Below are 27295 nucleotides of genomic sequence, written 5' to 3' on the forward strand. Positions count from 1 at the left end.
TCTCCCCTGGAAAAGAAATCTGTAGTTTATCATGGCTTGGCCACTTTGCTGTACTTTTTGTAAACATAAGATTAATGTAAGCAATATTTGTCATGTATCCAGTCATACTCGATTTTGTATTTCTGGCTAAAGGAGAGAGAATAGGATCGGCCCTGCGCATTTAGGAGCTACTTCTTTGCGCACGTCGGTGCTCTTCGCTGCAGAGCGGCTGGTACCCCGGTCTGTGCTGCAGATTTAACAAACAAAGCCTTTTTCACTGAGGGAGAGACCGAGAAAGGTCTAAAGTCACTTTTTGTGTCAGGCTTATGGGCTTAATAAGTGAGCGTTTGACTTTAAAAGGAAGTTGTAAGAGATTGTAATGATAGCCTTAAAGAAGTGTTTCAGATCTGTTAGTGAATTCGGGTGAACTTTTACAGCAGCCAATACTTAAATATAAAAGCCTCGGCTTTGCGAAGTTGAGGAAAAACTTGTTAGACCAAAATTCCACTTTTATTATTCTCTTTGCATTTTGCCTTTCTCTTCAAATCCAATGATAGTTTGCTTACACAGCATTTCTTAATGCAAGCATTAATTGCCTGAGCTTCAGTATGTTTGGGCAAATCTAAGTTATAAGCTGTTATAATTAATAACCAATTTATACTATGTTCTTTTTTCATACAATACATATAAATACAATTTTATCAATGTTAGATGGGCTTTTTTTTTTAACTTCATTTCATACATTCAAACCAAAGACCAAAGTTTTACCCTGCTAAGGCAAAGTTGTACTAGCCTCTTATTTTAATAGAAGATGCAAACCATGAGAGAGTACATGGTATTTTAATTACGGCCCATCGATTCAGCCTATGGATTGCTGTCCATATCCATAGTGCTATGGTCTTGCATCACGAGATGCTGGCCAGGGATCGAGGGCAGAGTTTCTCAGTTAAAATGTCGTTGAATACACTTAATAGGGATTCCACATCTCTCAAAAAATAAAAGGCCAGTTAGGACAACTTTCTTTTGTCTTTCATTTGCTTCATCATTTGTGCATGTAATTAATAGCCTGATTTGCACATGGAGTCCTACAGTTTCATTCCTGGCTGAGAATTTTTTCCCTCAAAAAGCTAGCGTTGTGCTTGGGAGTCAATGTGCTCTTGAGATGGATGGGAAAGGTCACATCCCTTGGAGTTGCAACAGACTGAGTTACTTATAAATTCATTTTTTATAAGCATAAACTGTTTATTCTCTGGATATCATCTCGAGATCATATTGATGCACTACGATAGCTGGCCGGGAGTTGAGAGCTTTGCTGCTTTGAAGTCAGTGGCCACCGCAGACGGCAGCCTTCCCCGCCTGCGTCCATCCAGGACCGGCCCCGAGCTTCAGGAGAAGGCTTCGCCTTGAGCAAAAACTTCCTTTTTTTAAAAAAAAACAAATGAATAACATCCCAGTTAAAATAATAGGAAGCCAGAAAACAGTCCGTTTCCGTGGTGCCCGTATTATGGTGAAGGGCACCCCGTGAAGGAGAGCATCTTTGCAAGAGAGGAGCTTTGGGGTGCCGTTAGTGGTGACCAGCACTTTCCCTGGGAACCTCCAGCAAGGAACCGAGTTTGTCCCCGTTCGCGTTCACCGCAGCGGCACCAGCACGTGTGCACGCCCTGCGCGCATCTCCTCTTCGAGATCTCCTCCAGCCTCTTCCCTTGAACAGTCTTCCGTATAAAGAGAGTGGCCAGAAGTGTTTATCTTTAATAGTACTTTTTTTCAGGTATGACTATGGAAGTATATTCAATATAATATATTCAATATAATATATTCAATATATATTGAATTTAATTTTAAATTCAGAATTTAATTTTAAATTCAAGTTTCCGGTTATGAAAATTAGGGTAAACTGTATTACTGTTCTAGAAAGTATTTAGTAGTTCAGGTGTCCTCAGAAGTGCCAAAGCACTTAGAGTTACAAACTAAGGAACTACCAAATCGGATTCTAGCATATTCTCAGTTTTCATTAAAAATTGAAATGAGTCTTCTGTTGTAATAGCCATAATGGAAAGGACATTTTTGTATGTGTTAATTGTATGAGATATTAGTACGTCTGCATCTTCTACAATTAATTTCTCCATCCCTACTCCTTAACTTCAGGAGGAGCAGTGACAGTTACCTAGGCATATATTTTTATACTAAAGGTTTTTTTTTAAAGGAAATGCCTATACTTTTCTCTTTAGATGAACTGGCTTATGTGCAAGTTTTGTCTGAAATCTTCATACTCCGTTTCGAAAGCCGTGGCAGCTGGGGATGCAGCTCGGGCGGCGGAGGAGCGATGCTCTCGCGGCTCGTTCGGGGAGCGCAGCGCAAGCCCTAAATTCGCACCGCTCTGCTCAAGCCGCACCCGTCAGGGCCGGGCGACAGGCCTGCCCGCCGCGCACCGTGATGAATTTGGCTTTGCCCTGCGAGCAGCGGCCCTGCAGTCAGCCAGGCGTGCCGGGACCCGGGAGCGCGGGAGGGCGGCGGCGCGGGGACGGGACGGGACGGGACGGGACGCGCGGCGGGACGCAAGCGAGCAGGCGGCAAAGCGCCTGGTCCTCGGGGAGAAGGACCGGCTGGGTTTCCATTTTATACCGAAAAAGGCTATTTTCCAGGGGTTCGCAAGTTTATAACAAGCCATTAGAATTTATTGTGGGTTGAAACTTGACATAAGAGGTCTTAAAAAGAGGAGTAAAGTGTTTAAACCTCCTGGTTGAGGACCCGATTTTGGGAGAAGAGCACCCCGTCGAGCTGTTGCAGGGGGTTTTCGTAGCCGTGTAGCCTGTCTGCTCTGGGTTACCCGTTCTGGGCGCGGGGACGAGCAGCCGTGGCGCAGGCGTGGGCGATGGTGTCCCCTCGGGCAGCCGCGCGCCTGCAAGCGGAGGCAGCCGGGTTGCTCTCGGGGCGGTTCCTCCGGGTTATTTCGCAGGAAGCAAATGCAAAAAAGAGAAATTAGGAGTGGGGACCCGCGTCCTGGGAGTCCTCCTGGAGCTCCCGAAAGCGAAGGCAAGCAGGGAAGGGGCTCACAGCAGTCGTGGGGCGCGTTACAAGCTCGCTGTCCTTACGTGGAAAGTAAAGAGTCCTCCTAGCATTTTTCAGAAATCACCCATTTCTCCTATATTTTGAGCCCTTTTACCTAATTTAGTGAATATTCATGTTTTCCTCTCGTTACCCTTCGTAATCTAACGTGGCCCGTAGCAGCCTCGGCCCCTGGAGACGGAGCGCGACGCTGAATCTTCGCGCGTGGGCTCCGTCCGAGCAGCCGGCGCGAGCAAGCCGCGAGCTCCGCGCGGCCGGGAAGGAGCCGGTGCGTCCGCAGTCGCTGCGCGGGGGCTAGCTGTGAAAACAGAAGCAACGACATTGCGGTCAGCCGACGTACAGGTGGGCAATTGTTAGCTTTATCGCTGCTCTCCATCAATTATTATAATTATTCTTGTAGCTGCAGCGCAGCAGAGATAGGAGCTGACTTGAGCAAGGGTTCACACCCAGCTACAAGGTTTGCTTTGAGATAAGTCTGCATGCACAGCAATCGCCTGCATTAATCATTCTCTTAAAGTGACCTGTCCTTGTTTGTGGTTGCATTAGGCTGTCATGTAATTTACTGGTTAGACATATGTTTGCGCCTTAGATATCCTCTGTGTGATTTTCCCCTCGAGCAGACCCCCTGCGCCGATAACGCCTCAGCTTTGACACCTCTCACCGAGAGAGACGGGTTGGATCTCGTTTGCTCCTGGAAGAGTGTCCCTCCCTTGGACCTCTCTCCACCCCTGCTCCTTTATGCCCGCAGAATCATGTTTAGCCTATAATCTTTATTTATTCGCTACCCTTGTGTTTGTCCCATGACCTTTTTTTATTCGAATAGGTTGCACAACGATACATATATTTTTCTGGTGTAACTTGCGCTACAGAGAGTGAACTAGTCTGTTCTGCATGAAGCAAGGTCGTCTTTAAATACTCGCATTTATTCTTTCCCTTCCGCAGAGGCATTCAAAGAAAAAGAGTTTTGCCTTTTGTACTAAACCCCGTCGGTGCCACTGTATGTATTTCAAAAGTTGCCCGTTTGCGTGAAACTGGAAGACGAGATGATGGTTTAATCTCTTGGTGGGCTGCTCTTGCTCGTCAGCGTCCCCACCAAATCACCCCCATGTTTTGGGGGTGCGGAAGTCATCTACTACCAGCACTGGTAAGACGGCACCCACGAAGCAGGCAGGATTCACCTGCTGCCGTGACGCACCCCTTTCCCCAGACCTGAAGCATCGCCTCGGCGGTGCTCGTGGGGCCTCTTGTCCCCGGGGGGGATTCATGCACCCAAGCAGATTAAGTATCACCCAGAGGTTTTTTATCCTTGTTTTATCAATTACCATTACAACACATTGTTTTCCCCCCAAAATTAAGATGGATTTGTGCGTTTTCAGCCAGATAGAAGTGCTTCATCCCTGCACTGCAGGGCACTTTCTGGTTATCAGTGCGTTATCTGCGGTCGTCGGAGGATGGCTCGGCGCCGGGGGAAGGAGCTCCCGCGGGAGCTGCAGCCCCGGGGCTCCGCCGGCGTCCGCGCGGGGCGGAAACCCTCCTGGCCCCGTTCTCCTTCTCGGATTAAACCAGTGCATGTGCAAGGCGAGGACTACAGACCACGCCACGAGCTAAAGCTAAAGCTCTCCGAGGGCGGTGATTTCTGGTGCTGAGCAGGAATACCCTTGATGGTGTTCTTGCTACCGCAGGTGTGTCCTGCTAAGTAGGGTCTGGAGATGCTGCTGAAAGGCCCCGTGTGGAACCAGAGTCCTTTCCCACCTGCCGGCTCAGCTTCGCAGTAATTTCTTTCTTCCAAATTAATTTGTGAAATTACAGCCAGAAGTAACCTGCCCTGAGTCGGGCGCGTTCCCAGAAGGGACCTTGAGCTCTGTCGAAGCCGCGCGCAGCAACAGCAGCTTTCGCTGAAACGAGCCGGCGTTGGGTCGTTCCCAACGGGCCGACGTTAATCATCGTTTACCCGCTTGTAATAGCAGCGGCATTACATACATTAGCGCAGTACAACACTATTGTTATTAAAGCAGTGGGGCACGCCGCTCGCTGCCCGTTTGCCGAGGCTTTGGCATCGCTGAATAACCCGTTTTTGCTGGCCGGGCCGGCTCTCGCTCCCCGCAGGCCCGACGCCGTACAAAGGGGTGCTGATAAGGCCGGCATTAATGGTGCGGGGACTTACTCAGGTTCCTGTTGTCGCCCCGGGCGAGCGGCGGGATAGGCCTCAGCCGATAAGGGGGATTTCCTCTGCGGGGAACGCGATAGGTGGAAAAAAGCGGCCGGTTATTACTCACTGGAAAAAAAGGAGCGCTGGATTTGTTTCTTTTCTGCTGGAAAAAGTCCACAGAGGTAGCCACGGAGGATACACAAGTGTTAACCCTGAAGCCTACTGCAGGCGTGTATTACAGTGACTGCACAAACAAGGTTGTTAAGCCAAAAAGCAATACGCCCGACGTGACTCCGTAAAAAGACTTGGAAGAGGAGCGTCCTGTCGCCAGCCCTCGTGCTTTGTGTTCTGCCCGGAGTCACGCTCGAGCCCAGTTTGCCCTCCCTGCCCTCTGCGCTGGGCTGCCGGGTGACCCCTCGCCGTGGTCCCCTCACCGTGGTCCCCTCCAGCCCCGCTCCCGGTGCCGTCACCATGGTGTTAGTGCAGCGTTTGCAGGTCGCAGCTGCTTGACACGTTGTGCGTTGGGGCCGTGTTTGCAGGGCTGTGTTTGCCCTCCTGATCCGGCTTAAGCGAGATGCACATGAACAGCAGCGCGTCCTGAGGCTGAGCTGCGACTACCTGCTGCCCGAGAGGAGCACACGGAGATAAATCGCGCGGGTCATTTGTTGGGAGGAGAGCTGCGGGACCCAAACCTCCCTTTTAGGTGCAGGGAAATAGAAAATGGTAAATCCGTTTGGAGGAAGGAGCTAATGACCTGAAAGCTGACAAAACCCCGCCCTGGTGTACGCTGCTTCTCAGAAGTCATACTTTGGCCGAAGGACATGTGACTGAGGTCACGCTGATGGACCAACTCACGTTAACGCCGAGCCGGGACCTCGTCAATTAAAAATATCAAAATACTTTCATCTGTATCTTTGTCCTTGCAGCTTTCAAAGCAGCAAAGCTCGAGCGAGCAGCCAAGGTTCGCCGTCCTTTCTCCTTGCAAAAGCATCTTAGGCAATCTAAAAAACGTGTCAGTTGGGTGCAGATCAGTCCAACATTTTCTTTCAAAATATTGAAATAGTACCTGGTGCTCTGTAGTTCCATCCCATCTCAAATATTTTATTTTACAAACAATTCAGTGAGGGAAAACGGGGGGCAGCTGATAGGTGAGAACGGCAGCAGGCGGAGGAGTAGACGAGGGCGGTGCGTGGTCTTGGGACAGGAGGTATTCTCAAGTCCCTGAAACATGATGAAATTTGCCTAAGCCCCTGCCTGTGAATCTAGACGTAATATGCACATTTTTCAGAATGGCTTTTATTGTACGAAAGGTAAAGCATTGCAGCACAGTTTAATTTTTCCCCTCCTGTTTCTGGTGGGTGTTGTCGCGCTTTGTCCAACCCTGCTAGAAACGTCTCCACCACGGAAGGCAGAACCCGGGAAGCAACACCAAAATCCATGATTTCCATGTTCGCTCTGTGCAAAACCGCACAAGACCCTCTCGGCAGCACTTCTGTCCTTCCCTGCACGAGAGAAGGGGTCATTGGGGGCGTTTTTCCTGCCTGGAAATGCCGGTTAAGGAGATGTTGGTGCGCGCTGCATCGTCGGCTCGTGTTTGGAGCTGAGGCGCAGTCGGCAGGATGGTCGGCGACGTCGGAAGACCTTTCCCCCTGCGGCGAGTGTTTTTGCGAAGGTGTCCTGGCGGGTCTGGCAACGCCTGCCAACAGCAGTGAAGTGACGGTACCAGCGCTCCTCGTGCCTCGTTTTCCCCAAGCAGTCGCCAAGTAGCTCTCGCCCTTATTAACTGCAATACCGGTGTTCACGCAAAAGCCTGCTCCTTGTTAACAAAGTTAGTTAACAGTTCCTCCAGTTTCTGATTTCTTGGACTGTATTTTTATGTATTTAGTATAGCACATGCAAAATAAAAAGTCAGCAGCCACACTGAGTATTCAGGTTAGGAACTGCTTGAATTAAGGTTCTGGGTGCAGCCTTAGCTTATCTGTAGCACACATATATGTGTTAGCATTATATCTATTTATCATTTATACTTCAGTGGTGCCTAGAGGCTGTAACCTGTTACGTCCCATTTTGTGACTATATGAATACCAGCTATTCTTTCTTTAGATCGCTGCTTTCCGTGCATTGCAGAGGATAGATGGTGACTGAGGCAGAAGGCTGCCGGGAGGAAGAGCTGTTCTTCCCTCTCCAGCTGCAGGGCTGGGAGAGCTGGTGCTCCCTCCTCCTCTGCCACAGCCACCGCTCTGACGGTCCACGATGGCGGCGTGATGCTTCCCCTTGGGACGTTAATGCTGGATTTCTTAGAGTGTTTGGTGTCGAATCCATAAAATTATTTTTAGCAAATCTGCAGTTGTTTGTACAATTCATGGATCATTAAGCAAACGGAAAATCTCTTAACTAATATTAATAACTGAGCTTTGAATTAAGACCTGTGAGTTCCTTCCTTGCTGGAACGAGTCTGTTAAAAGGGGCTGGAGACGTCAGGAAAGCAGAGCTGTATTAATGCACTTGGTATGAGACAACCCCGTATTTATTGCCTTTTGGGAGAGATGTTTTAAAAGAATAGCTCTGCTTTCTGTGTGTGCACAAATTTAAATTTAGATTATCCTTTAAAACAAACTATATTTATGCTTTGTTTCAAAGAAGCAGGTGAGAAGTGGGCTTGAATGAGAGGGAAGGAGGAGGTAAATTGTGAAGCCGCTCCAGAGAGGAGGAGAAGTTGAGAGTCCGGCAGAAGCGTGTATTAGCACGCTCAGTCTTCGTAATCCCACTGGAGTCCGTGGAGATATCTTCCAGTTTCTTGAATACCATCTTCAGCCTGTGCTATCTGGGCTGTTGTCATGCTGGAAGAAGTAAAACCAGTGTTGTGACTTTATATTATATGGTTTTTTATGAAATATCTGCACTACTGTTAGTTTTCCTGTTGGATATTCCCGCAGCCTTGGCGGCCGTGGGCCCAGACGTGCCAGCTGTGCTCTTCCAGGAGACCTGTGTTTGTAGCGTCCGGGGTGTCCGTATGGGAGAAAACCCTTAAAAACGCCCCAGACGAGGGCGAAGCTTCGGCATTCGCAGGAAGGGGCCGCTCGGGGCGCAGTCGGGCTGCCGTGGTGCCGCTGCTGCCCACGGAGCGGAACGGGCTGGCGGAGACGGTGCTGGAACGCGGTGCTTGGAAAATTTTCGTCCGAAATAGTATGCGTTCAGTGATGTGTTTCATGCAGATTGCTTCAGTGACGGCCTTACTCCAGAAGCTTCTCATAGGGCTTTTATTTGCAAAAATCTATTGGAGATCAGCGGCATGTAATGAAGCCTGAAAGATTTGCCGCGCCGTTTGGGAGCCAAGCTGTGCCTCAAGCCTGGTGGGAGGCGGAGAGCGTCCTGGCCATCCGGGAGTCGCGCTGGGCTGCGGTCTGCTCCTCCAACGTGCCCGTGGCCCTGCCGGGGAGGAAGGACGGAGAGCAAGAACCTCCCCCCCGTCCACTTAGCAGACGTTTTCCGTTGCATCCGTCTCGGCATCGCGCACGGAGCGGGACTGGCGGGAGGCAGCGGCGCGGCGATGGGCAGGGGGGACGCGTTAGGGTCTCCTCGCCCGAGGGAGGGATGCCGGGGGCAAAAATGAGGGTCTGGCCCACTACCAGTGTATTAAATTACTAACTGCTGATCGTTATGTCTGGCTAACTTTTGCAACATCTATTTTCCTCTCTATCTCAGCCATTAGAAAGCTGATTTGTCAAAGGTTTGTGTAAGCTACAGTAGCTTCTTGGCTGGGTGATCAGCACTAAAGACCTTGAAAAATTAGCAGAAGTTCTCGCCCCGTGAAAACATTAGGATCGATAACGCAAATTGATAAATACCGTTTCACAGAATATAGCCTCTTGGATAAATGCTCTAACGTAGCCGTAACGCATCGGTCCAGATACAGAGCGTCGCACTTTGAGAGCCGTGCAGCTGATGCTGCAAAGGAGGGATTAGGTGAAATGGGATCGATTCTGATGGCTTCCGTCATCAAAAGTAGCCTCTGTTATACGGGGTCCTCGAGCAACTAAAGGAAGAGGTTACCAGAAAAAGTCAACCCTTAAATTGCAGACAAAGAGCTCCTGCTGCCAGTCGTGTTACACCATCAAAACGTCTCGCGGACAGTCAGAAATAAGCTGTACTTCTGTATGTCAGTGAAGCAGCAAATTGAATTCTCATAATATGTTTTGAAAATGAGTCTTGTTAGGTTTGATGAGGTGGAAAAGGTACTGAGATCGCTGGTTTGTGCCAGCGCGCTTTTCTTGGCTGTGCGCCACGGCTAATCTTTCTAATGGCAGTGTAGCTTGTAAACCCATTTGGTCGAAAGCTATACATCTCTGTTGCAGAATATCACACCGAGTAGGGTGGTAAATAAGTTTCTCTTCAGGCATGAAAGCCCTTTTGTTACAATCCCAGAAATCTTATTTTAACACACGTATCTTGAAAACAAACTCAGTCTTTCCTGTGTGAATTCAGCAATGAGCAGAATAAAATGCAAATGTCCTTAGTTTAAATACACACACACACGCACACCTATCATACATCCATATATAGAGTATGTACCAACCTCGTGCTTTGTCCAGAGGAGTTTAAATGCACTTATCAAGGCCATATTCATAATGAATTTAGGCCCGATATTCAGGACATTGAGCCTTTCGCAGCCCCCCTGGATTCCTCCAAGACTGCTCTCTGGCCGCCTACCCATTCCGCTTTGGAAACGGTCTGGGAAAACAGTGGCCTTAGAGCATCCTCGGCGGTCACCACATTGGAGGGTCTGTCCAGTTGAAGTGGCAAGAAGGTCTGAATAAAAAGGCATCCGTCTGGAATGCCCTGGCCTGGGTCCCGCGCAGGTATGTTCCCTGCGACAGCCACACTTCCCTGATTTCAGGCTGTTCCGCAGGTTGCAGTAAAACGCTTTCTGTGGCATTTTAAAGTGAAGTTAGAAGGCCCTGGAGATCCCATAGCACGTTTATAACGACTCCAGAACATCACTTCCATTTTATCACCTTTCCTTCCAAATGTCTTTACAAAACACCTCCTGTTAATGTAATCTCGTATGAAGCCGTAGACTCGTATGTATTCACCATCACTGGTTTTGCTTCCTCCACCTCATTTTCCTCAACCCACCTTGCTAATTCCTTGGCTCCGATGAAATCCGTGGCCATCGCTTCCCTTGGAAAAAACCTGTCTTCTTGTCGGGCCTTGCTTGCTGTCAGCCGCGGACACCCCGCGCAGGTCGGTTTTGTGTGCAGCTGCAGAGATCCTGGTGCTCTGAGGAGGGCATCTCAAAGAAATCCCGGGAGAAGAGCGGTTGTTACCCAGCTTTCCCACTTCATCTTCCACCTGGGCATTTGCCGTAGTCTTATCCAGCAACCTGCTGTGCGCTTGAGTTGTGTTGAACTGGTTTTCGTATTTCCATATATATAAATATTTGTTGTCTTTGCACACTTATGCACCCAAAAATGTGAGGCAGGAGGTGAGTTTTGAAACATGTAGGTGTCTTAACATGTTATTTTGAAGTAGGATTGTAGATAAGAGAAATAGGGATAGAAGAGTTCACGAGACAGAAGGGAGAAGAAGAGAAAGGGAAGGAGGTATGAAAGAGGTACTTAAAAGAGCTGCTTTTTGCTAATTCAGTCTTTAAATTCGTGTTGTCATTTGAGCGAGGGGCGTTTGGGCTGCTTTGCAGAGAGTTGCTAACGAACGTGTTTCCGATCCGTTCGCAGCTACCCGTACAGCGAGGACTCCAGCCAGGGAAAGCAGTACATGAACACCAGATGTCCAGCGTGGTGCGACAGGATTTTAATGTCACACTCCGCCAAGGAGCTGATCCTAAAAGTAAGTGCAGCCCTGCAACCTCTCCGCTTCCCCGGTGCCGCTTTTATCTTCGGCAAAGGTAGGTAGGGCTGATACCGCCCTGCTTGTCCCTGGATTTTCAGTTGGCCGTAGCAGGCAGCAGCCAGGCTGGAGACAGCATGCCGCAGCGGTAGCAGAGGTTGTGTCTGCGGTGCTTTCCCTCCGAGAGCGTGACTTTGTCCCAGTTAACCCTCTGGAAGTCACCTGAGCACAGGGATTCACAAACACTTCGTTTGGCGTTTGCGCTGCCGATGCCGGCTGCTCTTGGAGGCTCCTGCGCTGCCTCTGCGCTCGTCGCTGCTGCGCTGAGATGTGCGTGAACAGGACTGGGAGAACAGCACTAACTAAATAAATAAAACGGTTGCTTATAGCCAGCCTCAGTCCCCAGTCCGGTTCCCTGTGCAGTGAGGCAGGTAATGGCACTGCTGTGACCAAGGGTCGAGCGCAGAGGCAGACGCAAGCCGCTGCGCTGGGCGCGGGCTGGGCCGCGGTGCTGCCGGGAGCCGAGCCTGGGAAGCAGCAGCGCCAGGCACCCGACTTGGGAGCATGGCGGATTTGGGTTCCCTCCGGTTTTGGTGGCAAGAGCTGTGCCTTTCCCGAGGATGCTTTAGGTCCTGGATGGGCCAAATCTCCTCCGCAGTGACCTGTCTCCCACCAGCGGCTGAACAGGGAGTCTCTCTGCAGCAGGCTCCTAACTCTGGCGCATCAGTTCAGAGCCCGAATTTTGACATTCCATTACAGCTTTTAGGTATTTTGCAACCCTTTTGGAACATGTGGTTCCTCTTGGGATCTTAGTGCCTGCAGGTAAGGTTAGCTTGGCAGTGCTGTATCCAAGCTGAAACGACGTAAATACAGTTCAAGAGCCTTCCAGTTTTCTTTTCCTCTCTCCTCCTCCTCAACTTCTTCTGCTCTCCTTAGAAACACGGGAGGGATGAACCAGTTACACAGACTGACTTGCACCGCTTCTGCGTAGCGGTGGCAGCTGGAGACCTGTCCCATTTGCACCGGCTGCCAGTTGTCCCTAGAGGACCAGGAACGTGTCAGGCGGTCAGTGTGTGACGCGAGGTCTCGCCCATGCCCTCCTGCTCCACGCTCGGTTGTCCCTGCTGCGCGGGCCGTGGCCGTGAGCGCCCAGCGGGAATGAACGTGCGGTGACTTTTCGACACTGTCGCACCGAGGTTATCATCTTCCTCGCCAGGTTGTGTGACAGTCTCGCACACAACAGCCTCCCCGATCCCAAGAACTGTGTTCTTCTCCAAAATTGCCCCAAGTGCCTCTGACCTGTGTCTATCTGGATTTTCCTATATAACTAATACCATTTAACGTGGGCGAATTGCAGCAAATAGTAACCTTTGCAAATAAATCCGTATTCTACAGCTTTCGTGGCATTTTTTTTTGTCTGTTTAACATAACAAAACCCTTGAAACTTGTTTTCCCGGAGTTTGTAACCTTTTCTCTTTCTCTCTCTCTCATCAGGGTTATTTATCTCATGATTAGACTGTTTGCTTTGCAGTATGTGACTCGCTGAAAGGCTGAGAACATTTTTTCCATAGCTACTCAAGTTTCAGTCCAACGTACTTCCTCCCACATTTTAATGCATAATCAGTGTCTGCATGGTATCTTGACGTTTCGGCCAAAATTTTGGGTGGGACGAGCTGGCCCCTTAGGACACAAAGTTTGAACCTTGGTTGTGTTCGGGGAAGTCTGTGAAGACAGAAGGAGGAAAATCACCTCTGAACTGTGGTGCAGGCTGCTTGTTGACCTCTCGAGGTGCAACCTTGGAACAGCATTTCAAGCACTTCTGGTCCAAAATATGTATATATATTATATATATATAAAATATATATATTATATAGGATAGTCTGGAGGTTCTGCGTCTTTGGGAGTAAAGCAGAGGTGCCCTTGGTGAGGCCCCAGGCGCGGAGGGTGCTCGGGAGCTCTCTGCCCAGGGCTCCCTGTGCTGCCGGAGGTCTGCAGTGGCTCGGAGGGCCTTGTGTTTGTGCAGTGGCTTTTTAATTAAATGACTGCCATTTTGTTTGGTTTTTTAATCGTTGTGAGGGGAAGGTAAAGGAAACATTATGCTGATTAATATACAACAATTAGGTTGTGTAACACGGCCAAACAATGCGTGTATTGTGCCGTTTAATGAAAAAACGTGGCGAAGCCAAGAGGAATACAGCCCCTTAGCGAGAACAGTAACGTCAAAATCAATGTTATTTGATCTCGCGTAGCAGAAATAGCACAAGCAAAAGCGAGACTCTGCCCAAAATATCACAGATAGTCCTTGGCACCCGAGGAATTCCTGAGGAACAAAGGATTGAAACCAGGGGCAGAGTGACCAATGGGGGAAGATTTTTTTTAGCAGCTATGAATAAGGAGATAGAAGTGTACACAAAGGCTTGAAAAGTGTAAACAGTGCAGAGGGAAAGGAATTCTTTCAGATTATCTAAGGGGGTATAACTTGGATATAATGGGAGAAAATTAAACAAAGCAAAACAAAGGTAGCGCATTAAAGAAATTTCTAACTCTGAGGTCAGTTAGCCCAATTCTTAGTCTCCACGGAAGGGAAGCCCAGGCGCTTGGATCAGTCAGAGCTTACGTTTAAAAATTGCCTATAATTTCGCCCCTGCCGTTTGGGACATCTCCAGAACCGTGCATGCAAAATTGCAGATGCAAATGAGGCCAAATTGGCACGGTTGTTTAACTCAGCGCGTTTATCCCGATGAAGGAGTTAGGTCCTGTTATCCAGCTTGAAAATAAACTGAGATTCTGGCCCATAAAACTGAACAAAAATATTCAGCAGAAAAAAATGCCGAACTGATGGAGGAAAGGGCAAAATGACCTCACTAGTTTTTGTGATTCTTATACAGTAAGCCGTATTTGCCTTGCCTTCGAAAACTTATTCTGTTACAGAGGTTTGTGCTTTGAACCTTTGAAAGAAATTGGTAAGAAACCAGAAGCACATCTTAATTAACTGATTACAGTATAACAAATCCTTAAAGTTTAAATGCCTATCAATTTTTGAAAGCATTTCTGGTGTAACTAGCTATTGAAAACTGTTATGCATGTAATTATTTTGCTGTATCCATCCTTTTTACGGGCAGCTGAATAATTTATTTTTCTGTCTTAGGAAGTCTGTATTTTATTTCAAAGAAAAAATGCAGTAAGTCTGCATTTTTAATCCCGCGTAAAGAAAGGGCGGTACGCACAAATTGCCGCGCTGCACAGCGCGTTGAGCTACACACTAGGCATTACAGATTGTACAGACATGGGGCTGTAAACAGCTTTCATGCAACATCATCTATCATGCCATGGTCGGTTACCTCACCATCATGTTATTTTATGCTTCCTGAGCCCTAAAACACCAAAGGTTGCCCACTGCTAGGGAGCCGCGTTGACGCCTGATAGCATGAAGTAATGAATGCTCAGCCAAGTGTATATTGTTTCTGCTTGTGCCCCGCTGTAATTTGTTTATCTGTCTAAAGATTATGCAGTTGAAAATCCACAATTTTATGCTGCCTTTGTAAATTATCAAGTCGCTTTTGATGAATGTATCCCCACTTCCAAAGCTCGTGGCATTATGATCTTGAAATATTGGAAAGTGCTCATGCATACGATGCAGAAGGTTATGTTTTTATATTTTTGGCAGACAACCGTGCTATAAAGTAAATCTGACCTTAAGCTTCCTTACTGCATTAAAGATAATTCAGTTTTAACTTTATAGTCCTAAATGCTGCTGTTTATATAAAGTTATTGCCCAGTCAAACCTGACTGATTACAGATGAGAAAGTCTCGACTGTTTCCTACAAAATAAATTAGTGTTGCAAACTAGTTTGAAGCACAGCTATGATTGTGTTAGAGACCTGGCAGTGTGCAGATTCCCGATTTAATTAGCCTATAGGAATTGTTTAGCATAATAAGAAACTGCCTTGTGTGTCAAAGTGTTTGTGTTTATTCCTGGAGTGTTGTGCTAGCGAAACAAAACAGACTGCAAAAATCACGTATTTATTGCAAATGTCAGAAAGATGAGTACCTTTTATTATTCATTAAGCTACAAATGCTAAAGAAGTCAGTGTTTTGAGGATAAAGTTCAGCGTGGAACAAAATGAAAGCAATTCATATTGGAGGCTGGAGGAATGTCATCTTTCATTTGATGCTGATTTTCTTAAAATCCTTAATGCTCTTTTCGGATGAAGGAATGCCTCTCACAGGAATGATAAAGGATTGTAGCCACGAACTGTGAATAATTCATTCGTATCCCTGAACATTTAACATAACCTATATGAGGAAATAAAATAATCTTATGAGGCAACGCAGAGTGTGTTTTATTCAAAGAACAACACGCATCCCATGTAATTTGGTAAAAATTCTGTGTTGTTCTTAAGAAAGGATTGTGCCAAAGCCGATCGCTACAGAGGCTTTGAATGCAACCATAGCCGATGAATCTGTCCAAACGCTGGTCACTAGAAGTTGTTAAGGTCCCAGAAGCAAGTGGTAGCTGCAGCGATTTCATGAGCTATTTTACGTGAACAAATAGCACAAATTATCGAAAGCAGTATTGGACGTAAAAATTCGTTCTGTGTGGTTTTCCCCTGGAGAGGCCAGGCAAAGGTCTTAATATGCCCCCATTTAGAAGACATTTCCAGCTATTTGCATAAAATATTTCTGTATTTCTTTCTGTTTCTGTAACCTGGAGAATACTTGAACTCTGACTAGTCTCCTCTTTTTTTTTTCTTTTAATTAGTCAGAAAATGATGAGAAGATAGTAATATATGACCACATTGGGCCAAATGTCTGCATGGGGGATCACAAGGTAATTAAAATAAATGTTATATATTTACTAAATTTGCTTAGGAAGGAGAATGTATGCACTAGTTTCTGCTAATTTTTTATTTAGGTGAACTATTCCTAGTTTTAATTTACAGCTTTGAAAATGTTTGAAACTGTTGAATTCTGCTGAAATCAGTAAAATGTGTTAGACTAGATATTGTATGATACCAGGTAAAGAACAGGCTGACGTGTGCTAGCAGGGAGAAACGATACAAACCGAAATGAATAGGAACAACTGTGCGTGCCCTTACGATTGTATTCCCAGGAAACGCAGGGACTTTCATTGGGTTATCAAAATTGCTTCCAAAATTTAATTTAAATCAATTTGGTGCCTATCTAACTATTAGGAAAGCGATACATTGCCAGTTCCATATTTAAGTGGCAGGTGAGAAAAAGAATACTGAATTATATAAATAGTGAAGAAAAAGACGTGAGTTTTACAAATGGTCTCCTATGCTGAAGGTATCGGACTGAAGTCTAAGTTAGAAATTAAGCAAAACTGAGTATTTGCTTTCTTTGAAAAACCCAGCGAAGGAGCAGGAGGTGGCATCTGGCAGCATCTGTAAAATTTTACGATTGTACCTATACAAAAACTCGACCAGAAACTTGCAGAAAGTCGCCAACTGCACAGCAGTTGGGTTGTGTCCATCCCAGAGCCAGTGCGGAGGCTCTTGAATGACAGTTCAGTGAGGGATAATGTGTATTTAAATACATGTATATATGCGTATATACGCATAAATCAAAATTAGCACATATATGCCTGTATTTACCTTCACAGTCAGCGTTCTTGCGAGACACAGTATGATTTTTCTAAGGAAGGACGCACTTAAGATATTTGGCCCAGAATCATCCAATTCAGATTTAAAATGCAGCAAGCAGAGAAAGTGCCAACTTGGGCGGCAAAACCCCGTCCGGCGGGTCGGGGGCTGACTGACGGGCAGGTCGGAAAGGGCCGTTTTGGCTGCTTTTGTCCCCGGCGCGTAAGGAGGCCGCTGTAGCTCGGCCTCTCCCGTGCGCCGGCGGAAGGGCCGGGAGCCGGCGGGAAGCCGTCCCCTTCCCGCAGGATCGGCGGCAGGTTTTCCCCTGGGTCTCAGTGCAAAGCCGCGGAGCCGCGCGGAGCTGCCGTGCTTCGCTCCCGGATTTTGCAATTAGGTTAATCCCCGAAGCGCACACCGTTGCCTGGTTCTGTCTGCAGTTATAGATAAATTTTTGTTCTGTTTATTGCTGACTGTGAGAAGCGCTTGTATTTCCAGTGTGTAACGTGTGTTTTTCCCCGATCGCTGCAGCCCGTGTTCCTGTCCTTTCGAATAGCCGCTGGGGCAGGTAAACCTATTGCAAATGTGCACAAGTGTTGTGTCGTGCAGTGATGTGGTGGTAAATATCATCTTCTTTCCTTTCCGCTTGCGTTTTCTACATCGTTTCCCCTGTGTTTATTTTTCCCTTTTAAAAAATGCCAATTCTGCGACAGGAAGAAGATGCCTGCGGAGCGAGAAGCTTTTCCGTGACACCGCGCTGTAGCAGGGAGGGGAGGAATCCGCAGCGTCGAGACGCATCGCCGCAACAGCCGTGTTGGTAAACCCAGCCCCGAGTGCCGCATTTTTAGACTGCTGGTCCTACACTATGCTTCAGCATCTGGACTCTGAGAAAAGCCTCACATACCTCACTGTCTTGTATGTTCATGTGACATCAAGTAGAAACGTGGAATTATTTTTTATATATATGTCACGATTCTGTTGCCAAAACTCTAAATAGACGGCAGAGATGTTATGTATTTTAGATTTCACGACTTTCAACTTTTAATAAGTGTTTGTCGATGTGGAAAAGCTACTTCAGCATATTATAAACTTTTAAAGGTGTCATGCCGAACATTATATATCTTTACCACTTTGGGGTTTTGTACATTGGACTGTATAGATAGAGATATCGATGGTTTTAAATGGTATTTTCTTTGTTGACCAAGGCTTATGGTTTGTGTTTTAGTTTTAGTATTTTGTTTTTCATTTTTATAGATTTTTTTTCTCATGTTATTTACTATACTGCCATGTTACATGGTTTTTGAATCACACAGCAGCTGCTTTCTATACATACATATATATGTGTGTGTATATATATGTATGTATGTGTATATATACACAGATATATAAATAATTTATAAACCTGACCAAAACTTACGCTAAATATACTTTCCAATACGAATGCTTGAGAGTGCCATATCCGCAGTTAGTGTCGGGGTCTTAGCCGGTTTAGTTCAGCGTACATCAGCAACCAACATTTATATATTAAAAATAATATATAGCAGTGCCATTCCGGATACAGATATATATATATAGCCTCCTATATAGCACATATATTAGCGGTTTCACTTTGTTACTCCTATAATCCCTTCTTTCTATGTAATATTAAGGTTTGAATGTGAAGCTCTTAGATAGGTTTGGGTGTAACTTTCAAGGATTTTGTAAACTGTTTTTGTCTGTCTTTTGTTACTGTTTTATGGTGCCAAGTATTCTATATTAAAACAATAACAACATGGGAGAAGAAAATACGAGTCTGCTCCGGGCAGCATCCGCGCTGGGCACCGGCTGTGTTTGTGCAGCGTTAAAGGAGACGGAGCTCTGTAGCTTTTCCCCGTCAGCAGCTCAGCGCAACCCGCAGTACAATCTCGTTACGGACATTTTTCTCCCGCCACTAAATACAACATTAAAAGGCGATTAGCGAGTCTGTTGATGAAACACAAATGTATGTTTTATTGATTTAATTTAGAACACTACAGAGTGCACGGACTGTGCGATGGCATTAGGTGGATGCTTGGTCGGGGTGGGAATCACTGCCGCCGCGGAGGGTCCGGCGTCCGCTCGCGGGACGTTTCTCGGCGGTGCCTGGGTCCGGGTCCGCGTTCGGCACCGCTGTCCGAAGGGCGTCGGCGGTTATAACCCTTATAACCACGACGTTATAACCACGCCGTAACTCTACTTAAGCGAACTCGGCTCCTGGTAACTTCGAAGGCCTTTAGAAACGAGTACTCTGGTTCTCAAGCAATAAAACTGATCGTGGTGAACGCGCCTGTGTCTGTGCCTTTCGTTCGGGCTTTGGGGACTACGGGGAAATTAATAATAATATAATTAATAATAAATAATCCCCTGCCAGTTAACAGGATGATTTTTTTGCACGAAAGCCGGGATAGCAGAACGCGGCCGTGAGCGCTCGTCCCCGCGCACAGGGCAGAGCGGGACCGGGCCTGTGCCCGAGTCCCCGAGTGTCCATGCACCGGCGGTCGTGGGCTGGCACAGCCGCTCGCGGGCTGCCGGTCCCCAGCAGCGCCATAAACGCCACCGTCAGCTCCTCCGCCATCGTCCCCGCTTGCAGAGAAGCTACTGCCTTTTTTTAAACCCGGGCCGAGGCCTCGTTTGTGGGTAAACGCAGCAGAGCTATAAACTGCGAGGCCGTGAATTGCCCCGATGCAGCGGCGGGAGCGCGTAGCACCGCGGGCGACCCGCCGGGTAAGTCGTTGAGCCGAAAGAGCCTCAGATTCAACCCGCAGAAATGCGTAAAAAGCCGCTTCGGCGTGTTGGGAAAAGCGGCGCCCGGGCGCGGGGGCGGGTCGCGGCGCGGCGGGGGGGTCCGGCCGCCGTCGGGGCTCGGCCGGCAGCTCTGCAAAGAGAGACCGGCCGCACAGGACGGATCTCCGAGGGCCTCGGGGCACATTGAATTTCCAAAACCACGGCGAGCAGCAGGTGGGAGGAATCCGGCTTTCAAGCGCGGGGGGTTTCATCTGCCGTTCGCCCCCCGGCAGCCGCGAAACCGGCCCCGGGTCTGCGCCGCGGCCCCGGCGTCCCGTCTCGCTGCGCTCAAAGCCGGGGCGAAGATTAATTCCTGGGCGTGATTTACTTCGCCTGCGAACACGGAGCGGCCCGAGTGAGGTCCCGCCAGCCCGCTGCCTCCCGCGGGCGGAATTCGCGGCCCCCCCCGCCGCCCCCCGAGGAAGGAGCCGCCCGGCAGAACGGCCCGGGGCTGCGCGCGGTCCATCGCGGCGTCGAGCGGCGGCACCTGGGCGCCCCGGGGGGGGGGGGGGGGGCGGCCCCGACGGCTGCGGGATGCGGGGGCGATTTGGGGGCCTCGCTGCGCCGCAGCCGCGTCTCGGGGGCCGAAGCTGCCCGGGGAGCGGTCGCGGCTTCGACGGCTGCTCCGTTCCCGGGGCCCCGTCGCGGTGCCCGCAGCTCCGCACCGCCAGCCCGGACGCTCGTCCCCGCGGTACAGCCGTGTCCCCCCGCCCCGGCCCCGCACGCGGCAGGTTAAAGCAGCCCCGTCCAGCCCCGTGTTGCCGCCGGCGGCTCCCACGCGCGGCGACCCCGAGCCCCGACGGTGCCGCCGCCCCGGGGGGGGGTCCCCGCCCGGCGCCCCCCGCCGCCCCGCAGAACAACACGGGGGGGGGGGGGGGAATGCGCTAAAGCAGCAGCTTGTTAAATAATTTATTGATTTATACAAAGTCTTTCCAACCGGCGTGGAAACAACAGTATTTTAATTAATCCAATTTAAAATCAAGTGTCCATTTTTCTCTTGCGCTTTTTTTTGGTTCTTTTTTTGATATTATTAAGCATAAAAGCCAGAGGCAGGAGAAACCAAACCGCCAAAACACTGAGTCGGGGCGGGGGGGGGGGGGTGAAAGAAAACAGCCGTTTTACACTAGAAATATACATCACAAAATCTGAGATTTCCTATATACAAAGTGGCTGAGCTGGCGTTTGGCGATCCATACAAAAAAACGGTGACAAAATCTGATCGTTAGGGGCAGGGAATCGGCAGGGGGGCTAAAAGAAAGGAGGGCGAGCCTTGAAAGGACACGAAACGAAACCCAAAAAGTCGGAAAGATTCCTCCGAAATTTACATCGATGAGAAGGAAAATAATTTCATAACTTATTCTGTAAAAAATATATACATTTCACATACATCTCGGGCTGTACAAGACGCCGCCGCGGCCCCCGGGCCTCACAAGGGCTCCGAGCTGGTGCTGCAGGGGCTGACGAGCGCCAGGTTGGCGGATTTGTGCTTTTTCAGGAGCCTCGTGATCTTCTCGTCGTCCGAGTTGGGGTCCAGGGGCTTGTTGTACTCGTCGTCCTCCTCGTTGTCCGAGCTCTCCTTCAGCTTCTCCGTCTCCGAGTCGTGCTTCTTCTTGGCCGAGGCCATCTCCGCCGCGTGCCGCTTGCGCCACTTGGTCCGTCTGTTCTGGAACCAGACCTGGCACCGGCACCGGCACCGGCCGCGCCGCGCCGGCACCGACACGCTCAGCGCCCGCCGCTCCGCTCCGCCCCGCGCCGCCCCGCGCAGCCCCGCGCCGCCGGGAAGCGGGAGCCGCGGCCGCGCCGTCGAGCCCGGCACCGGCACCGGCCCCTGCGGGGAAGCGGGGTCGGTTCCGACCGCGGCGCCCGCCGCAGCTGCGCGGAGCAACGACCGGCGGAAAACGAAACGAGGGGCCCGTGCGCCCGGTCCCGGCTGCCGAGGTAACTGTAACAAGTCGCCGCGGCTGCACCGAGCGGAGCGGTGGCGGCTACCGGGCGCGGCCCCGCTGCAAACCGCCCTGCCCGCCGGGCCCCGGGGGAGGCCGCTGCGCTTCTCTAACCCCTTGCAGCAGAAAGAGCTCTAAGGACAAAACCGGTTAAGCACCAAGCAGCCTGCGAGCTATGCAACGTCCAAAAGCCCTCGTTTAAATTGCAATGGACCTAAAAAAAAGTCCCTTCCGCGCTCGCGCGGGTTTCAGCGGCTGCCGGGGACCGTCGCCTCGGCAGCGCCCGGCCCGGCGGGGACCTACCTTCACCTGGCTCTCGGTCATGCCCAGGGAGTAGGCGAGGCGCGCTCGCTCCGGCCCCGCCAGGTATTTCGTCTGCTCAAAGGTTTTCTCCAGAGCAAAAATCTGCTGCCCGGAGAAGGTCGGCCGCGAGTGCTTCTTCTTGCCGTCCTTGTCCAGCACCATGCCCGCCTGAGCTGCAAGCGGAGGAGACGCGGCCCCGTCAGCGGCGGCTGCTCCGCGGGTCGCGCTGCGCTCTGCTCGGGGCACCGCCGCGGCGGCACCGGCCCGGTTCGGCTCGGCTCGCCCTGCCCTGCCGTCGGGCCGCCCCGTCGGGCGCCGCCCCGGAGCCCCGCGGCCGCGCTCCCTCGCCCCGCCGCCGCGGCCGCACTTACCGGGACAGGCGAGCCGCGGGTCCCGCCAGGCCGAGCCCTGCACCACCCCCGGCCAGAAGATGGGCGGCCGCCCCGGCAGCTCCGCCAGCGGCTTCGGGTAGCGGGACACGGCGGCGGGGCCGAAGTAGACGCCGGCGGAGGCCGCCAGCCCGCCGAGGCGCGGCAGCCCGCCCAGCAGGCCGCCGGCGGGGCCCACGGGCCGCCCCAGGATGTCGCTGATGCCGTGCGGCGTCCCCAGGGGCAGCTGCGCGTTGAGGCCGCCCAGCGCCGGCGCCTTGAAGCCGGGCGGGTTCTGCAGCGCGTAGGGGAAGAGCGAGGTCTTCATCTCGGCCATGTTGTGCAGCGCGGCCAGCGGCGCGCTGCCCAGCACGAACGCGCTCTGCCGGGTACCGTCCATCGGCCCCGCCGCTAGCAGCCGCCGTCACCGCGGCGCGGGCCCCGCTCCAGCGCAGCGCCGCCGCTCCGGCCCCCGCGCGGGGCGGCAGCCGCGGGCCGGCGCGCTCGCTCCCGCTGCCAGCTCCGGGGCGGCGGCGGCGGCGGCGCCCGCTCCAGCGGGGCAGCGCCCCGCCGCTCCGCCCGCCCCCGCGACGGGCGCGGCACCGGCGACGCAGCGCAGGAAGCGGCGGGCGAGGGGCGTCCGGGGAAACGCGGCTCCGCCGGCCGAACCTCCCGGCGGGCTCCGGCTCCGGCTCGGGCTCCGCGCCCGGTGCTCACGCGCCCGCGGCGGGGCGGCGGCGGCGGCGGCGCTGCGCGGCCCGGGGCGGCGGCGGGACCGCGGGACCGTGGGACCGTGCGCGCCGCGCCCCGGGGCGCAGATAACCGCGCGGGCACCTGCCAGCGCCGCGCCCATTGGGCGGCCGCCTCCCCGCGCCGCCGCCGCCGCCCAATCGGCGGCCGCCGGGCGCCCCCACCCCGACACGTCACGGCGGGGCCGGTGGGAGCGCGCGGGGCCGCACGTGGCCGCGCGCCGCCGACGGGGCCCCCGCGCGCCGCCCCCTCCAGCCCCGCCCCGCCCCGCCCCGCCCCGCCCCGCCCCGCCCCTCCCGCTGCGCGGCCGCGCGGGGCTCCCGGCACCTCCCTCCCTCCCGGCTCCTCCCGGGCTCCCGGCACCGCCCTCCCTCCCGGCACCGCCCTCCATGCCGGCTCCTCCCGGGCTCCCGGCGCCGCGGGTGCTCGCGGCCGGCGGCGGCTGCTCGGCGCCCGGCTTCTGGTTAATGGTTAATGCGGTCCGCGTTGACCCGCGTGCTAATCGCTGCCGGCGCCGGCGACCCGGGTCTTCGGTACGCGGCCGCGGAAAGCAGCGGAAGCTCCCGAGGCGGCTCCGCTCGAGCCGTGTCGTCCGGTTTCCATCGGCGCAGCCTCCCGGCACCGACGGCTGGGCGAAACCGCCGCCTCCGAGGGGAAGGTGGCTCCGACGTCGCTGCAAGGCGAAGCGCGTCTGCACGAGCGGAATCGCCGCGGGTTTTCGTCTCCGTCGAAAATGCGCTCGCTCGCCGCGAAAATAAGGATCCGGATTTGCGGCTGCTGCAGAAAGCGGCGCCGGGAACCGCAGGCGCCCTTCGCCGTGCGGCCGCCACTCCCGCGTGTGCCCCGGACCGAGGAAAACATCCACTGCAGCAAGCGCGGAACCAAAGCCTTTCCCGGTGTTTGCAAAGCAAACGCTCACGGACTCCGTCCTGTAATAATAATTGTTACAAAACCGCGCGGTCCTTTGGCTACGTTTATGTATATTCGTGTCAGAACCTTTAGTAGGTGAAAATGGTTTCGTTTAATTCGAAACTTTGAGTTTGGGAACTAAATTGCTGGGCTCGATTGCTCATCTTTATTTGCGGCCGCTGAAGCTAGAAATGATGCAAATCCCTCTGCCTGGTGCCCAGCCCCGGACACCGTTTAACGCGTAAACACGCGATTAAAAACGACGATGCCCTAAAGAAGGCTTGAAAAAACGATTTTATTGGGGGTTTTTTTTTTTCCCCTCCCCGTACTGTGACCATAAACACAATACAGAAAGGACACGAGCAGAGCAGGCAGCGGGGGGGGTTTCGCGGTGTCCCGACGGAGCCCCGTCATCCCGCGGCGCAGCAGCGGCCAAACGCCGCCCCGAGCCGTCGGGCAGAGCCCGGGCACCGCGGCCAGGGCAGCCCGGTGCCGCCGGCAGGACAGGGCAGGACAGGGCCGGGGGCGCGGGGCCTCGTCCGGCGGCTGCGGGGAGAGCGGTGCCCGGCAGCGCGGACGGGACGGTCGCGCGGCAGCAGCGCCTGGAGGCCGCCCGGTGACTGGTACCTGTCCGCGGCGACACTTGTCACTCAGTCAGGGCACGGTTGTCCGGTTTATTGGCTTTCCTGCGGTCTAATAGCCCAGTTTTCCAGCCAGGAATATACGCATATATATATATATGTATAATATATGTATAATGTATATTTATATATATATTTAAAAATCCCACAAATATAATATGTTTTATATATATAATAACTATATATATGTATAATAACTACATATATATGTATAAAATAACTACATATATATATAAAAAATAACTACACATATATATAAAATAGCTACATATATATATAAAATAACTACATATATATATATAAAATAACTGCACATATATATATATAAAATAACTACATATACATATATAAAGCAATTACATATATATATATATATATTTTATATACATAAATCTCCGAAGACGCCGTGCCGTGGCGAAGCTGCTTTTGCGGCGTTTGGTGTCCTCTGGCCGCCGGGTGCCACAGGCGGCAGCAGGGACCTGTCTCGGTTCGCGACCCGTCGCCCCGGGCCGGAGCCACCAGCCGGCCGAGCCCCCCCCCCCCCCCCCCCCCCCCCCGGCGGAGCTCCGGTACCGGCGCGTCTGCTTATTCGTCCCGGGGGGTGATTTCGGCAGCGGCGAGCGGTAACGCGGAGGACGCGCTCCTGGCCGCGCAGGGCAGAGGCCGCCCGCCCCGTCCGGGCCCCGCCAGCGCCGGGCCCCCCCCCCGCCGCCGCTCCCCCCTCCCACCCCGGCCCCGCCGCTCCCCCCTCCCGCCCCGGCCCCGCCGCCCCGTCGGGCCGCGGTGTGGCGGCGGCGCCCCCTGGCGGCCGCGGCGGGGCGGTTCGGGCCGCCGTCGGGGCGAGCCGCGGTCTCCGGCGGGTGGACGGGGGGGGGCTCGGGCAGGTGCCGCGGCGCTGTCCCCGCCCGGTTTGGGGGCGAATCACTAACATTTCTGCCGGGCTGCTCCTGACCATACCGGCAGCATTTTATCATTACATTTCGATGTGTTTCCGTATCGGGCAGGTGATTAATTTCCACCTATTAAAATTAACGAGCGCTTTGCCCCTGACGTGAGTGACCTTCCCGACGAGATGCTGCTGAAGCAACGCCGGACTCCTGCGACGCCGATGCATCCGGCCGTGCGCAGGCTGCAGTGCTGTTTTGCATCATCCAGCGTTAAGTGCTACAGCGGGACGAACTGCGTTCGAGCTAACGTTTGGTTAACGCTTGGTTAACGCTTCTTGTCGTAGGTGCACACTGCAGCCTCCGTGCAGCTGAGAAGGTCTGCGAGGACACGGGCTGCAAGCAAAGACGAATAACCTGCATTTTGGACCTGGGGCGGGGGGGGAAACGCGTGCGCTCCCTCCCTCACATGGTGGGAATTCCGCTGGAGCTGCTGGAGCAGCCGTGGCGGAGCAGGACGCTGCCGTGGGCCCTGCTGCCCTGCTGCCCCGCACGGCGTGGGTGCTGCCCCAGCATGGCACGGCCGCACGCGACCCCCCCGCTTCGCAGCCGGGGCATCTGGTGACGCGATCACTAGAAAACAAAGCCGTTTTGGGGTGGGTGCTCTCTGTCGAGGCGTCTTCGCAGGGTGACGTGTGATCTGGGACTGGCTGCATTTAATATTTTTCATTATGGCCCTTGGCACAAGCAGTGGGACTATGCTGATGGCGGAGCTGAAAGTCATCAGCAGCTCGCGAGGAAAGCGCACAAAGAGCTGGATGACCTTGGGAGCGGCGTGGCAGAAACGTGAGGAAACACAAAAACGCAAAACGCGAGGCATGGCCGTGCAGCGTGGTAAGCAGCAGCATCGCGCTGTGCCGAGGGCAAAGCAGCAAGCAGCGCGTCCGTGTCGCGGCCGGGGATTCAGGCTCTGCCGTTTAGGACAGCGAGTGCAGAAATGTTGCCCATCGGCTTCTGATCGCAGAGAGCAAAACTTCCGCGCTGGTCGCGTCCTGGTCGGCGGGACGCTGCTCCTCCGTCCACCCGGGACTGCAGGCGAGGGCGGCCGTGGAGGCAGAGGAAAAAAACCCCAAAATGCCCAACGCAGACACGCTCGCGGTCAGCGGGTCCCTGTGTGCCGCGGGGAGCAGGGACACATAGCAAAACGCCAGCCGAGGGTAAATTTATGGGTATTGTAGTTGGCCATTACGGGGGGGACAAGGTTTGCGGAGGAGAGGAGGATGTTTGCTCTCGTCTGCGCCTGCTGAGTCACCCTGTTTGCACAGGCAAAACATGTTTAAGAAATAAAGCAACTTTCCATGGCTGGGTAGAAAAATGCATTTGCTCCCAAAGGGCCTGGAGAGAAAAGCGGCGGCGGCGGCGGGTCCTCGCTGGAGGGTCTGCGGCGGCCGCGCGGGTCCCTGCCCGCGGCGCTGAGCGTCTCCTTCCCTTAACAGCTCTGCGGCAGTCTGTGCTTGTGTTTATAGCCTCCTAGCACCGTGCCCCTAATTATGTCCTTAAACTAGAGTAGTGTGTTACGAGGTTATAAAAACAAAGACTGCTGAACACTTGCAGACTAGACGTCAGCTTGTTCTGAGGCTGTTTGTAAGGCTGGAAGAAACGCTTCTCCTAAATCCTGCATCGTCTGCTGCTCAACAACGATCGCTATAGAGTCGCAGAGCCAAAATCCAGGGATCCTCAGAGAAGCTCAAGCTCGGAAGTCCTAGCTGGAAACCGTGTAGCCTTGGGTCCTTGGTCAGTGGTATCTGAGAGGGAATTAGGGTGCATCAAGAAGCACAGTTTGGAACTGGCGGCAGCTGGGGGATGCAGATCCCCCTCCACAGACCTCAGCCTCTGTCCTGCGCCATAAAACCGAAAAAGCATTTTGAAATAAAGGTTTATATTTTTTATTACCACCCTTCTAAACCGCTGCAGACCTGGAAGGCACTCTCCGCACCGCAGGTGTGTTGCTGCTGTTTCTGCGATGCGGCCAGGTGCACCGAAGGCCCTAA

The 27295-nt window shown here is 52.5% G+C and overlaps 2 protein-coding genes across 4 annotated transcripts in view; one reads left to right on the forward strand and one right to left on the reverse strand.

Annotated features, from left to right (window-relative positions):
• The window catches only part of INPP5A (inositol polyphosphate-5-phosphatase A), a 235323-nt gene extending 216379 nt beyond the window's left edge, over nt 1-18944 (forward strand). Inside the window, 5 exon segments of the mRNA XM_064514432.1 lie at nt 10930-11041; nt 15804-15872; nt 17358-17420; nt 17422-17524; nt 17527-18944. Coding sequence (XP_064370502.1) covers nt 10930-11041; nt 15804-15872; nt 17358-17420; nt 17422-17524; nt 17527-17573 — 394 coding nt within the window. The 3' untranslated portion in view covers nt 17574-18944.
• A 37-nt stretch (nt 18945-18981) lies between these two features.
• On the reverse strand, nt 18982-22916 carry NKX6-2 (NK6 homeobox 2). 3 transcript variants are annotated; one of them, XM_064514434.1, is made up of 4 exons: nt 22064-22916; nt 21693-21865; nt 20834-21121; nt 18982-19779 (listed from the first exon to the last, which is right to left on the reverse strand). In XM_064514434.1, the coding sequence occupies exons 1-3, from the start codon at nt 22458-22460 to the stop codon at nt 20873-20875; spliced, it is 819 nt and encodes a 272-aa protein (XP_064370504.1). In that variant the 5' UTR covers nt 22461-22916; the 3' UTR covers nt 18982-19779; nt 20834-20872. The 3 variants fall into 3 exon arrangements, with proteins under 3 accessions (XP_064370504.1, XP_064370505.1, XP_064370503.1); XM_064514435.1 differs by lacking the exon at nt 18982-19779 and having other exon boundaries at nt 20339-21109; XM_064514433.1 differs by lacking the exon at nt 18982-19779 and having other exon boundaries at nt 20339-21121.
• Between the last annotated feature and the right edge of the window lie 4379 nt (nt 22917-27295).

Source organism: Dromaius novaehollandiae, chromosome 6 (assembly GCF_036370855.1).
Source record: "Dromaius novaehollandiae isolate bDroNov1 chromosome 6, bDroNov1.hap1, whole genome shotgun sequence".
NCBI lineage: Eukaryota > Metazoa > Chordata > Aves > Casuariiformes > Dromaiidae > Dromaius > Dromaius novaehollandiae.

Bases quoted from the DNA above. Each gene is read 5' to 3' on its own strand.
- NKX6-2 (XM_064514434.1), bottom strand. From the start codon at position 22,460: ATGGACGGTACCCGGCAGAGCGCGTTCGTGCTGGGCAGCGCGCCGCTG. The intron at 21,866-22,063 runs GTAAGTGCGGCC...CTCCGCTTGCAG, and splicing joins CCCGCGGCTCGCCTGTCCCG to CTCAGGCGGGCATGGTGCTG. The intron at 21,122-21,692 runs GTAGGTCCCCGC...TGCCGGTGCCAG, and splicing joins TGACCGAGAGCCAGGTGAAG to GTCTGGTTCCAGAACAGACG.